The sequence below is a fragment of the Typopeltis vanoorti genome, chromosome 20, assembly GCF_054136105.1.
Source record: "Typopeltis vanoorti isolate ZY-2024b chromosome 20, IOZ_Tvanoo_1.0, whole genome shotgun sequence".
In the NCBI taxonomy this organism is placed as follows: Eukaryota; Metazoa; Arthropoda; class Arachnida; order Uropygi; family Thelyphonidae; genus Typopeltis; species Typopeltis vanoorti.
Window position 1 is genome coordinate 44,911,250 of NC_143568.1, and position 14,501 is coordinate 44,925,750.

At 33.3% G+C, this 14,501-nt stretch overlaps 1 protein-coding gene across 2 annotated transcripts in view; it reads left to right on the forward strand.

The window, feature by feature from the left end:
* LOC150095403 (filamin-A-like) overlaps nt 1-14,501 on the forward strand; it is a 640,838-nt gene that overhangs the window by 360,772 nt on the left and 265,565 nt on the right. The window contains exons 16-17 of one of the 2 annotated variants that reach the window (XM_090410722.1): nt 12,111-12,683; nt 13,134-13,307. In XM_090410722.1, the coding sequence (XP_090266848.1) occupies nt 12,111-12,683; nt 13,134-13,307 (747 nt within the window). The remainder of the gene's footprint in view (nt 1-12,110; nt 12,684-13,133; nt 13,308-14,501) is intronic. The other variant, XM_090410723.1, reaches the window with a different exon arrangement.

Consider the following 14,501-nt stretch of genomic DNA (forward strand, 5'->3'; position numbering starts at 1 on the left):
TTATAGGCATTACTTCTACACACACACACACACACAATATGGCTTTGCTCTTTGCTTCTAAATCATTAACTGTAATGAACACAAGTGAAACATTTATGGTGACTTGGAAGGGATATGACTTTAATGGATATGCAACCAGACTTCCTAAAGTATTGCTATGTTATTGTTATGTGAGCGGGATAGTCAAGCCTAAAGACTGCTGTGATGTGGTTACAAGATGGCTAGTTCAATCAACAGTGCCAGTGAGGAAAAGTGTTCATATCCTCCTCTTTGAAGCTTGGGAAAAAAAAAAAAGTTCTCTTGCTCACCACTTGAAGTTACTTTTTTTTTTTTTTTCACATTTTATTATTATTGTTTTATTTGTTTATTTTTTAAATGAGTGATTTTGGTTTCTGGTATTTAAAGGACAAGTTTTCAAGAATAAATGATGCAAAAATTAAAATCCTTTTATTGGCCTATAAAGTTGTCAGTTTGAAAATCTAGTGGAAGATACTACAGGCATTCCAAGCAATAATGTAACATCGTTAAAGATCCACTTTTTGCATTTGCAATTGAATTATTTCTTTCCTCTTAATGATACAGTTCCATCAGGATATTTTTTAGGATATAAAAGAATGATAATCAGACAAGTAGTGTCTAATTATCCAGTATACTTCAGTTTTTGTTAGCTCTTAATCTGAAAAAGTACTTCCTCTAAACTGTCAGCTGTAAGCAGAAGACTTTAAAACTATAAGGAAACTTACATATTTGTATACTTATCAGTTTATATGAAACTCAATAATTATATCAGCATGCAATTTTAATTCTTGAAAATCTGGAGGTTAAATCAATTTTAATCTCATTTGAATTCAGTACATCAAAATTAATCGGATTTACCTACTTTGCATCAAGGCAAAATATACATTTTCAGTTTGTTGCTCAGAGTAAACACCTGAAAGCCACACCCACAAAGTAACAGGAAACTGCATCATGCTACTCATTTCCCAATGTTTCCTTTGACTGGGTTCTTGAGTAGTCCTGATTTGGAAACTTGGCCATGAAAACATCAGCCAGTATATACTCCATTCACAAATAAGTAATTTTACCATGTTATTGATGTTTTGTAAACAGTTCTTAGAAAAAGATGAGCCCTGACTTTATGGGCTGCTGGTTAAATTCTGACGTCGCCTATTTTCTGTTATTTTTTCAGTTTTAATATTCTGTTCAGCTATGACATGATGCAGGATAAAAATGTGTTTAGAAGTTGGTAGTTACTAGAATATTAGTGACTCAACAAAACAAAAATAGTCCTAGTTATTTTTTGCTTTTTCAGTGTTGATGACACCACATAACTTGAATTGATTTTGGCTGTAATTCCATCATCACATTCCTGATATGTATCCTTAAGGAGGGAGGGGATCAGGATATTATGAGAATACTGCATGAAAGGATTACATCATTACTACCTGCTTATTGACAGTTATCCTCCAATTTAATCTGTTATCTGTCAGGGCTGCATTATCAGATCTTATATTTTGTCTTCTGAGGTAAACTTCTTACCATATAATCTACTTAGATCTTGGTCTTCCTCTAAACCTTTTTGCTAACCTTTCATCTTCTATTCTGTTTAAGTGGTCATACCACCTCATTAGCTCTGCTTACACATTCCTGCATGCTAACACTGTCAAGTTCTTTCTTAATATCCTCATTTTTTATACGATTTTACTATTCTACTGTAATTCCAACCAACCAGTATTTGCAAATGGACAGATAGCTTTACATTAACAAATACATGTTATTCAGTTTGTTAATTGACAGTCCATTTGATCTGAACTTTGTCCATAATAATTTCTTTTGTTGATTAATATCTTAAGAAAAGATGGACATACACTATCATTTCTTGAAAGTTGCTGTTATTGGATATTAGTTCTACTATTAATAGGCTATTGTTATCATGGATACGTGTTATCTACTGTAGTCACTGTTACTGATTTTTTTTTTTTGGTATCAGATTACTTTTAATAGTTAATCATGATTACAATTTGCACAGTTTGACTACTTCTATCTTCTGTATATGAAAAAAAAGCTGCACATGCCTTGAATTATCATGGAGAAATGCTGAATTCATACGTTATGATATTTGAAAATTTTGCTAATCTGTTTAGTAGAATGTAACATGGTAACTTGATTTAAATTAAAAGATAAGAATTGGTGAATTAAAAGGAGAATGATTGTTTCACAGATAACAAATGTGTACTGAAGGAATAAACAATCTTTTTAAGAAAAGGAATGTGATAGACTGTTTTTTTCACACTGTTACAGTGTTTGTAATATATACTATTATTATCTCTGAAGTTTGACTAAAGGAGTATTCCAGAGATAAACAGTTCATGCAAAAGAGTTTTTATAAGATGAAAAGAGTGAGGCAAAAGAAGACAATGTAGCCATCTAATTGGTCATGAGTTTCTACAAAATGTGCTAGGGACCATATGCACATTTTATATATTAACATTATAGTGCAGTTAGTAGCATCAGCTTCTTCTGGTTGAAATCCTATCTGAATACGAGGAACATTTATAAGTGCTTTTCAACTATGAGTTAGCTGGTATCCTATGGAGTAGAGTATGGCATGATAGCGTTTCTTTTCCCTTTTCCCAACATATGTGGAATAGTGGACTATGAAGATAGAATTACTTGTTATGTCTTTACCAAAATTAGTTATATAGGAGTCGCTTGCTTAGCCTTAACAGACCATTGGGTTTAATACGTAAAAGAAAGATGAAATGGATCGAAATGAATGGGCTATTGAACTTTTTTAACATAAAGCTAAAATTAAATTATTTACAATTTTATATGTAAATATTGTACTGCATGTAAATTCAGTATGCAGTAAGTGAATATTGCCTTTGGGCTAAGAATCATTTTAAGCATTTCTGAATAAAGTAATCATGTTAAATAAATATTTGCAAACAATCTTTGACACACACTTTATCTATGCTGATAATTTCAATTAAATGAATGATTTTTTTTACTTAATTCCAAAAATTAGAAGGAACTCTATTTTGTATCATTAGTTCTTTCATGCAGTTCACAGATAAGTAATACATAGTAATTCTGTTTTTATTTCATATATGTTTGACAAAAATAATAATCAGAATATGGCATTTAGAAACTTATAAAATATTGGCTAACTGAGAAAATTATTGCAAATATCAGAATGTTTCCCATGGTTTTCAAGAATATGTTTGAAAGGTCTTTTCTTGGCAAGTACAATTTTAGTTCATTGTACTTGCCATTACAATGAACTAAAATAGAATGAACATAATAGCAGCATAAATCACTGTTTTCAGAGATGGCATCATATGTATTTCAAGCTGGATAAAGCAAGTATGAAAATACTGAGAGATTGTATGTGCATGCCTGCAGTTCAGTGTGACATTGAGGCCAAATTACAGAGGCCAGTATCATACTGGAGAGTTCATGCACAATCGTGTTTATAGCATATTGACAATGTTACATTAATTGGAATGTATCCAGCCAATGATCCTGTGGTCATATACAACTTGCTGTTGTAAGAGAACAAGTCTTAAAACAGCAAGTTGAGTGAGAGAAAATTGTAAGAAATGTGCTGTTTAACACAAGGGTCACAATCATTCATATGGTACATTGAATGATTGGGAATACAACAATAATCTGTTAAAAAAAAAAAAACAAAAACAACAACAAAAAAAAAAAAACAGAATGAGTAATCACCTTACACAAATGGGATATAATATTGGATGACCTCAGTTCTATTTTTATTAGCTGATAACAGACAGCTATAGGTAAAATGGGCACAGTAATATTAACACTATACTTCAGGAGCAGAGAGTTGTACAGTTCGGTGAATTTTGATTCCAGTTTTACTCTATCAGAGTGGGGTTAGAGCATTGGTAATAGCAGCATAAATCACTGGACTAGTTATACCAGGTGACAACACTTAAAAAGTGGTGGTGATTATATGGAGAATTTTCTTTCACTCCTTTAAATCTCCTGGTGGACTGAAATATTATTACTGATCAGTTTTGTATTTAATGGAATAATGTACAGGGCTATGCTCTGCCATGTTATAAGGTGTGGATCATTAATCAGAAGGGTATGAGTGACTTAACCATATTTCATTGGTATGCTCAACACTAGATCTCAACTCAATTTGAGCATCTGTAGAATGAGGTGGAATGAATTGTTTGCCAGTGCGGTTTAGTCTGAAGCAACTGTGGAATATGATTGATACTTCATGAGGCACCATCCCTATGAAATGCTTTTGATACCTTGGAGTGAAATCTGAACTCCATAAGCTGGCCTAATTTCTCTTAATGAACTGAGACTGTTCTGAAAGCTGAAGACCGTCATGTATCTAGTAAACTGGATACTTGGGTGTGTGTATGTGTGTGCACATCCATACATGCTTGTATAAGCTTTCTGAATTTTATGTTATATATAATGAATATAACAGTTCCCTTGATACTCATTTGGATTGCCTTGCATCTCCCGAACTTGATATGTAATTATTTTGAAGAAATCTGTTTCCATATTTTTATTTTATTTTATTTTTTTACCTAAAGAATTCTATCACATGATTTCAAAGGCTGTCTTAGGGTAAAAGTGACACATTAATAAACATTTTATTAATTGGATTTCATTTAACAATAGTTAGATTAATTACAGATTGTTTTTGAATTTAATTGAGAATTTCAGGTATATTTCCATTTGAAATTTATATTTCAACTTTCTTTTGATTTTATATAAAATAAATTTTAAAACTTAAAATTTGTTTGCCAAGAATTTTTAAGCAATTTAAATTGGAAATTTAAGCACAACTAAATTAAATTTTATTTAATTTCCAATTAAATTTAATTGTAAACATTACAATTTTGCAATTGTTGGAGTTTGCATCAAATATTTTTGTGATATTTTTATTGTGTATGTTGACAAACTTTTCTAATTTGAATGATTTTCAATGTTTTTAGTTATTAATGGTGTGAGGTCTTGCATAATTCACTGAAGAATGTTATGTTTTTGAAATTGTTCACTAGATATGTCATAACAGATTGCTCGCTGATTTACTTGCACACTGCTTTAACTTCAGTAGTCTATAAAAAAAAAAAAAAGGAGGGGGCTTTGCTCCACATAATCAGCTGTAATGGAAAATAACTGATTAAGTGATCTAAATTTTCAAGACATTTTATTTGAAAACATGCATCTGAAAGTAACCATTTTTAAGGTTCATTGCATACAAGATAGTCAGAACTCTTCTAGGTTCCAGTGCATTTTTTACTAATTGAGATAGTAGAATGAACAGGCATTTATAGAAACTGAGCAGGAAAGCTAAAAAGGTTATGGTATGTGTGGTAAGAAGATAAACTGCATTGCTAATCTGAGACAGATCTCACTTCATTCAAAGCAAAGAGATAGATGATCTTTATTTCTCAGCATGATCCTTACCCACCACCACTTACTTGCTTTGTTTAAAGTCTAAAGCTGGTTGTCCAGACTATCTCATCCTTGGTATACTGATAGTCCTGAGGGACTATCAGTGTACTCTAAATTCTTAATCTTTTGTGGATAGGTGCACTTATCAGTTTTAAAAAAAAAATTAAATGGAAGGTTAGAACCATGATAAATTATGTTCCATAGATTACTTGATGATAATAATGTTTATCAGATTGCATTTCATAGATAATATCCAACTTGACTTCTGCTTATTACAGGATTACTCTATCAGACTTTGAGAAATTGTAATGGCAGTAGCAAATATTAAAATATTAAACCTTTGCCATCCTGTGAAAAGTTTAATTTACAAATATTTTCTGAAGCAGTTTTTTATATTGAAGCAGTTTTATGAGTCACAAATCAGAGGTATTGCTATGTAAGACTGTTACCAAGTAGTAATAATAAATGAATATTAATTCAAATCAATACCAATCTTGATTGAGCAATCTTTTTTGCAAATTTAGTTTTCAGAAAAATATTCTTTAGTGAATTATTTTGTTTCATAGTATTTTTGTACAGTTAACATGTCATTTTATTGCATCCATGTTTTAATATACTCTTCACCCATTCCCATGCTCAGAATGTATAGTAGAATTTTAACAGATATTTAACAGTTTAGCTGAATGCTCTCAGCATGAAGTTTCTTGAGTTATGCTCTCTTTTTTGTTATGACATCTGCAGTTTATTATAGTTTTGGAATAAACATGTCATTGCACTAGATAGATTAAGCTTTATTTCTTTTCTTATAGAAATTAAACTTGACCCATTAATTTTAATGCCATTTAATAAAATCACTGTTATAAATTTTTATTCTACTGGTAGCTATTAACTTGTAATGACTATTCTAAATTATTATTTAGAGGCAGTAATACTGTATTTGGATGAATGTGAAACTTAGCCAGTTCAAGTTGATTAAATTATGTTTTAGCTATTGGATTTTAAGGAGTTGACTGATATCAAGATTTCATCTTAATAACCATTAGATATTAGTTAGAACTCTGTAGATATTGCCTTTAGAAGGTAACAAGAATTCATTGCCAGAAGGGAGGTGAGTGTGGAGAAAACCTTCCATGGTGAGTCTTATGACTTCATGGAGATTTCATAATAATGAAAAATTTTTAAGGATGGAGTGTTATGCATGTAATTCCTTATCAGCCCAATAGTTTTTTTATGATAGCTTCATAGCAGTTGTGAATGTCCTTCTAAACTAGCCCTACAAGGATGAGATCCAGTTCATGAAATCATTATTATTATTATTACCTGACACCTCCAGGGAGTCCAAAGACTCATCGAGCGAGGGCACCTACTCCACAACTTTCTGTCTCCACCACTCAATCTACCAACTATCACAAATCGCAACTACCTTCATCATTTACACCAACGCCATCTACTGCCGACCACCACCATTAGTATTTTCACAGACAATCACAAACATCCATGCCCATGGCAGGATTCGAACCTGCAGCCTTTTGGCTGGAGAGCAGATATGCTAACCACTCGACCAACCAGGCTGGCAAATTGTTATATATCATTATATCGTCTTTATTGTTAATAGGAGTTCAAACAACAGTTACTGTTAGTTTATAGATATCCCAGCAAAACGGATACAAAGAAATGCTTTAAACCAATATAAATATATAATATTACTATTTAGGCTATAAGCAAGTAGTGAATTACTTGATATGCATGAAAAGTCAGTCTGTTTTGGTTATTATTATTAGTAGTAGTACAGACAACTCCAAGTAGTCCTTAGACTCATCGAGGGAGGCCCTAACATCATGTCTAGAACAACTATGCAACATTCACAGTATCTATCATACTTTGCCTTGAACTCATTTACAGTCATGGCACCCACAACAGACTCTGGCAGCTTATTCCACTCATTCACCACTCTCCAAGTAAAAAACCTAGCTCTAACACCCTTGCTAACCACACTCTTGCCCAGCTTCCATGGATGGCCCCTAGTCCTTCCACCACCAGTCCTATTCTCAAAAATATCTTCTGAATTAATCTTATAGAAACCCTTCAGTAATTTGAATGTATCAACCCCTTTTCAGCCTATCAACCAATTTCTGCAACCCACAAATCTTCAACCTGTTCTCATAAGGTGGATTCCATTAACCTGCTGTCATCTTGGTCACTTGTCTCTGGATCCTCTCCACCTCCTCCCCATCAAGAAGAAACCCTGGTGCCCAAATTTGGGCACAGCAGTCTAGGTGGAGTCTTATCAAGGCTCGATACAGAGGAACAATAACCTGTTTATCTCTGCTCGTCAAAGTATTTTTCAGCCACTTTTGCGATGTGCCCCCTAAACTTCAACAACTCCCTATCTACCAACACTCCCAAATCTCTGGCCTCGTCAATCTCCTGGAGTACAGTTCCACCAATGTGGTATACTGCTGCTAATCTTTTCACCCCAAAATGCATAACCTTACATTTTGCCACATTAAATTGACACCCATTCTCCTTAGCCCAGCCCTCCAAACTATCCAAATCATCCTGCAAAATTTAGACATCCTGTGCATTCACTATTGCTCTACCCAACTTTGCATCATCAGCAAACAAATGAACAGTTCCTCTCAGATCCTTTCCTATATCATTAATGAACAAATTGAAAAGTAGTGGTCCAAGAACAGAACCCTGTAGCACACCACTAGTCACAGGCAGTCTTTTGGACTCTATTCCTGAATAAACCACTCTCTGATATCTCTCCATCAACCACCCTCCTATCCATCTCACCAACCCTATATCCATCCCCATATGCTGCAGTTTACTGATTAGAATTCCATGTGGTATCCTGTCAAAGGCCTTAGCAAGGTCCAGTAGGATCATTGTAAACTCATTACCCTTATCCAATTCAACTGTCACTGTGTTATAAAACGTGAGCAAGTTACTGAGGCACGATCTACCCTTCACAAAACCATGCTGTCCCCCATACAGTATCCCATTTTCATCTATCCATTCCTATTATTAGACAAACTATTTTTTCATCTGTAGAGCAGTGTTTCCTAAAGTATGGTATGCATACTCCCAGGGGGTACATTAAATGTCTTGGGATGGAGGGGTTAGAAATTTTATTATCATTATCTTTTGTTAAATTCTATATTTTTGTTGCTGTATGTCTGAAATAAGTGTGATCTATTCTATAATTAATTTTACAATCACTAAATGTATAGGAAGTTTTAATACAAGTGTCTTTTGGCATGTATTATCTTACCTCCGTTAGAGCTACATCGGATTGGATTGACATTGTGATTGTATTTCAGCCATGTGGTTTAAGCTGCTTACACTAAAAGTTAAATTCAGAATTATCATACTTTCCATTAAATTTCAGAATTAGTCACATCTTAAATTGTAACAGTCCATGATCATTTCCCCACCTGTGTCTGCATCTTTTTACTGCGTGTTATATTGAATTTCTATAACCAAAAATGTATTTAACAATTAAGGTTTCACATTTGTACTTTATTATAACTGTAATGTAAAAAATATATATCTTTTTATAATTATTTTTTCGATTGAAATATTATAACTTCTGCAAAATTGCCCTTTGCCTGAGGGGGGGGGTGGTGCCAATGTTACTAAAATTATAAAAGGGCTATGCAGTTATTGAAAGTTTGGGAAACACTGCTGTAGAAAGTACAGAGGGAAGGTTCCTTCCCTTTGTATTGTTCTTGGGAAAATCTCTTCAGTATCTGTTTGGTAAGCACACTGCACTATTTTAAGGGTCAGTCACTTCTTATCTGCCAACCTCTACAGATCACATTTCATAAATCTTCCTTTAGCTTGACATTCCAAGCCAGGTGACTAGTTATACACAAGTAATATACAAATGTGGTCTGATCAAGATGCCATTGGAACCCACTACATTCTTTTCTTTGCCAGACTAGTGTTTACAAAGACAACACAGGTGTAGTAATGGGGATTCCTGAATTTGATCTTCTGGTTTCTTGCAGTGATGCAGAAACTCTGGAAACAGTTCAAATATGAATAATAAAAGTAATGTTGGTCATGAGATAGTTAATAAATATCTTCCAAATGTGGACAGGAGGAAATGAGGTGATATGAGGACATTTTATCAGATTAATACAGGAGAACATATTCATATGAGCAGTAGAAGCAGGAAAAAGAACAAGAAGCAATCCATTTTTTTTTGGATAAAGGGATGGGAAGCAAGTAGCTAGAAACAGATTTTGCTTGGAAGGCACTGAATGAGGAAAATGGTCTGAGATGATTAATGAATTTGAGGTATAGTAGATATTAATGAAGTAAGTACATGATGAGTTAATCATGAAGGAAATGTTAAGATTTTCGCTGTGATACATAGATGAACCTTTTATATTTCCTTCTTTCATGTAAGTTATCCATTTTTTAGGACGTACAGAGAGAGAGAAAGAGACATTCATGGAAATTATGCACAAATTATCATTAATGAAGAGGTACAAAGTTTTCTGACTTTGCAGGTAGCCTAAAAATGGAATCCACTGTCATGGTGAGTCATTTAAACTAAAATATTACATTTGAATGACCCACCATGACAGTGGCTTCTGTTTTCCTGCTAGCTATGAAGCCAGAAAACAACTTTTTATCTCATCCTCAGTGATTCCTGTACCCATTTTTCATGAATGCTTCATACTCCCTCTCTCTGTGTGTGTGTGTTTTAAATAATGGTTGCCTTATGTGAAACAAGAGAATTTTTATTTTATTTTATTTTTATTATAAAGGTTCACCTATGTATCAAAAGTGAAAATTGTATAAGATAACTGTATTATACACATTCAAATCTTTGAGCCAGTAGACAATATGGAGATTACTTATGTAATAATAAATTGGTAATTATTTTTAAATAGTTATTTTTATTCATTTGTTGTTCAACATTAGATATTTAGATACTATAATTATTTAAAAAAATAGATAGTTGCAATATTTATTTTAAACTACATGAAGTTATAAATTATAAATGTATTTTCCATCAGTAGTCAATATTATCATCTTACTTTTGATATAGATGTTATTTTGATATATTCAAATCATTTCAGTAGAATATTTTCATTATAAATATGTTTTCACTTTTGTGCTCTAATGTTAATTTGGATATTATACTGAATTGCTTTGTTCAACAGAAACTAAACTTATTTCCACTTTAATATTTTCTCTCAGTGAGTGAGTGATTATCTTTTCAGCCCTGTTTGTTCTTTTCTAATATATTATTTTTGTAATGAGGATGACCTAACTTTTAATTTGAAATACATATTAAAAAATTACTGCATGGCTTGTTTTTGCACTTTTTTATGTAATCTTTGTTTTTAAGATGCCATATTTTTTGCATTATAAATCAATGGGTAGTAAGAAATCAATGAAATGGACTAAATTTTTCATTTTTCTAATCCGTTATTGCATAAGTGCTGATTAAAGAAGGTTTAATCAAATGCAGAAGGTGTCCAAATAAATGAATTATAACAAGCATAATAAAATGAAGCAATAATTAATTTTAATATATTGGAACTTTTAAAATATAAACTCCTTGAATAAATAACTCATGTTGAAGGTTGAGTTCCATATACTATTGATTACTGAAGTTTCAGTAGTGCAAATATCAGTTTGCCTCTTTTCCATTTTGGATTATACATTTTATTCTTTAACCACGTCGCCGTCAATATGGATAAAATACACCACTCCTCTACACTTCATATCCATTACATATTTGAATGTAATATCAATGGTATTACAATTTTAATATGCACTTCACATCCATGGTAACTTGGATGTATATATACGCCCTGGCCGGTTGGGTGGTTAATAAATATCTTTTAACAATAAAAATTTTATTATTCATACATCAATAAAATAATAGGTTACAACTTGACGGTAAAAAGGTCAAATGTTATAGTGTTTATTTACCTGACTACAGAAATCATTTTGAGATTAGATTACAGAAGATTTGTGGACTGGTATTTATATTCATTAAAACGACTGAAATGAATACAAAGTATTGTGGCCCTCTTATTAATTGGTTGATTTTTCGTTCAGTTTATTAAACAGCAGTGGTTTCCATTAGTTGGCAGTTCTGTTTGATGAACGTTATAACATATGCATAAATATAACATTCCCCCTCTTCCACCTCTGAATGTTGAGAAATTTTTAATCTTTGAATTCGGGAAGGGAAAACGTCTGTTCTTTTACACCAAAAAAATATGGTATTGTGTATGCCCATCATTATTTTGTTATGCAAAATGTTTTGCTTGTTCTTTGTGTTTGTACATGTGTTGCATGTCTACTATCAAAACAATTGAGAAAATTTTTTTAATTTTGCAGCATGAATATTATAAATGTCTGATGTGGCACGTAGAATTATAAAAGCTTATTTTATAGTTAATCCAGAACAGCTTGCATGGCTTTGCTAATAGTCATAATTGCCTACATCGATGCATGATGTCTGATTCAGGTCCCAAGTTGGGTAGTTTGCCTGCTTTACTGATAACAGCTTGTTTCTTACTTTGCCTTGCCATTTACTACTGTACATCTATAGTGTGCACATTGGCTGAGTGGAGCTGTAAGGTGGGCTGAAAGGGGTGCCCTGTCTGCTCTCATCCAATCAGCTGCTCCAATCAACTCCCTGCAGCAGTTCCGGGTGATCACCAAAGGCGCTGGTTGCAGACTTGCTGATTTTGCTGTCACCATTACAAGCCCCTCAGGCCGGAAGATTCAAGCACATATCCTGCCAGTTGCTGATGGGTTCCTGGTGAACTTCAAACCAACAGAATTAGGAGAGTATTTTCTGAGTGTGTCTTTTGGAGGTACTCCTGTGTCTTCACATCCATACCGTTTTCTGTGCACCCCCAGTTCAGATGCAAGAAAAGTTAGAGCATATGGACCAGGACTGAAGCATGGACTCGTGAACAGATTTGCAGAATTCGTCATCGATACCAGAGGTGCTGGTCATGGCAATCTTGGTGTTACTGTGGAAGGTCCATGTGAAGCTGCTATCAACTGCCGTGATAATGGAGATGGTACCTGTACTGTGGCATATTTTCCTGTAGAAGTTGGCGACTACATCATCAACATTGCCTTCAATGGTCAACATATTCTGGGATCTCCTTTCAGTGCCATGATTAACAAAGATGTTGATGTCTGGAATATTCTTGTCCTGGGCAACGGCATTCAACCGCAGGGTATGGGAGACCACCTAGCGGCCTTTAATAGCAAGCTTCTTTATGTGGCCCTTGCATGTTATCGCTTTCCTCTATCATAAATTGCTTAAATTAATCCTTAATATCTTTTAGAAAAAAAGCAGAAAATAAACATAACTGTTAATATTGCAGCAGTGCTGTTTTGCTTAAACATTAATGATGGAATAACTAATAAATTTAAATATCTGATAACTGCTTATAAAGTCTAATATTTTAATTTATTGGCTGCATATAGCAGTAAAACTATAGAAGGTAATGTTAACAAAAAAGAGCCAACAAAATCTAAAATTTGCATGTTATCTTGCCATAAATTGTTAACTTTAACAAAATAGAGTAATATGCTTTATGTTCTGATAGTGTAAAGTTAAAAAATATTTTTCTGTATGAATTTTTTATATAATGCTTACTACAACTTTTTTTATTATTATGTAGGTGTATTCCTCGATTCACCAACAGATTTTATTGTTGATGCACGAGCTATATCAAAGCGAAGTGATGCCAATGTTCAGTGTACTATTACCAATCCATCTGGAACAAAAACAGACTCTCTTATTCAAAGTTTAAATGATGGCACTTATCGTGTTTGCTATACACCATTTGAAGAAGGTAACTGTATAGTATTTCCTCAATGCAAGATTATATATAGGATTAAATAACTGTCTTTGAGAAACATTAAGTTATAAATCAACTTGATATTTTGCCATCCATGTTCTTTTTAGTAATACACATTCACTTTCAGCTGAAGTATAAGTATGGTTTATTGTGAAAATAGAGGAGAGAAAGAGAATACCATGTGCTTTGAAATTTTAATCTTTCAGAGTGTTTTATCACTTGAAGTGTTAAAACATTCAGGGGGGGGGTATAGCAAGTCAATTTTGCCAAATTGGTAAGTATATTAAGATAACATATTCTTAGTGTCATGAAACTTTTACTTAGTGAAAGTGAACAAAAATTCATAAGTGAAGTATCTTTACAACTAAAGTATTTGTGAAATCAACTGCTCTCAGTATAGTTGTCCGTTGTCCTTTGTATCTCATAATGCAAGCATATTCCTTTCACAGAGCATATCTTCAGACCCTCATGGATTCAAAGACTCATTGTTAGCTCGTCATACTGTGCCTTGCATTATGAGATACAAAGGACAACTATACTGAGAGTAGTTGATTTCTACAATTTTCCTCCAATCTGTTACCTGTCAAGACTCCAACATTATCAGATCTTACATTTCTGTCTCTTTTTTTTACTGTATCAATCCACCTATATCTTGGTCCTCTCTAGGTCTTTTTCCTGCCATCTGGCAGAGAACACTTGTTTGGCTAATCTTTCCTCTCCCATTCTGGCAGAACTAATCTCAGGCGGTATGGTTAAGTGACCATACCACCTGAGATTAGTTCTGCTAACACATTCCTGGATGCTAACAATGTCAAGTTCTTTCCTAATATCCTCTCCTTATACAGCTTCCAGGGATGACCTCTTCTTTTCTCTCTATCTCCCACCATTCTATGCAAAATTCTTCAGCATTAATCTGATGGAATCCCTTACTAACTTATACATCTCTATCATATCATTTCTCTTTCTCCCCCTTTCCACTAGATTCTGTAAATTGCATCTTCACAATATTTCTTCATAGTCAACATTCCAGAGATCAGAAGCCACCTTAGTAAATTGCATTTGGACAGTTTCCACTGAATCATGCTTTTGAAAACCAAGTGATTAAATCCATACACAGTTATCCAAATGTGGCTTAAAGCCTTATACAGTGGAACCAACATCTCTTTATAAGTCAGTGTCCTCTGTATC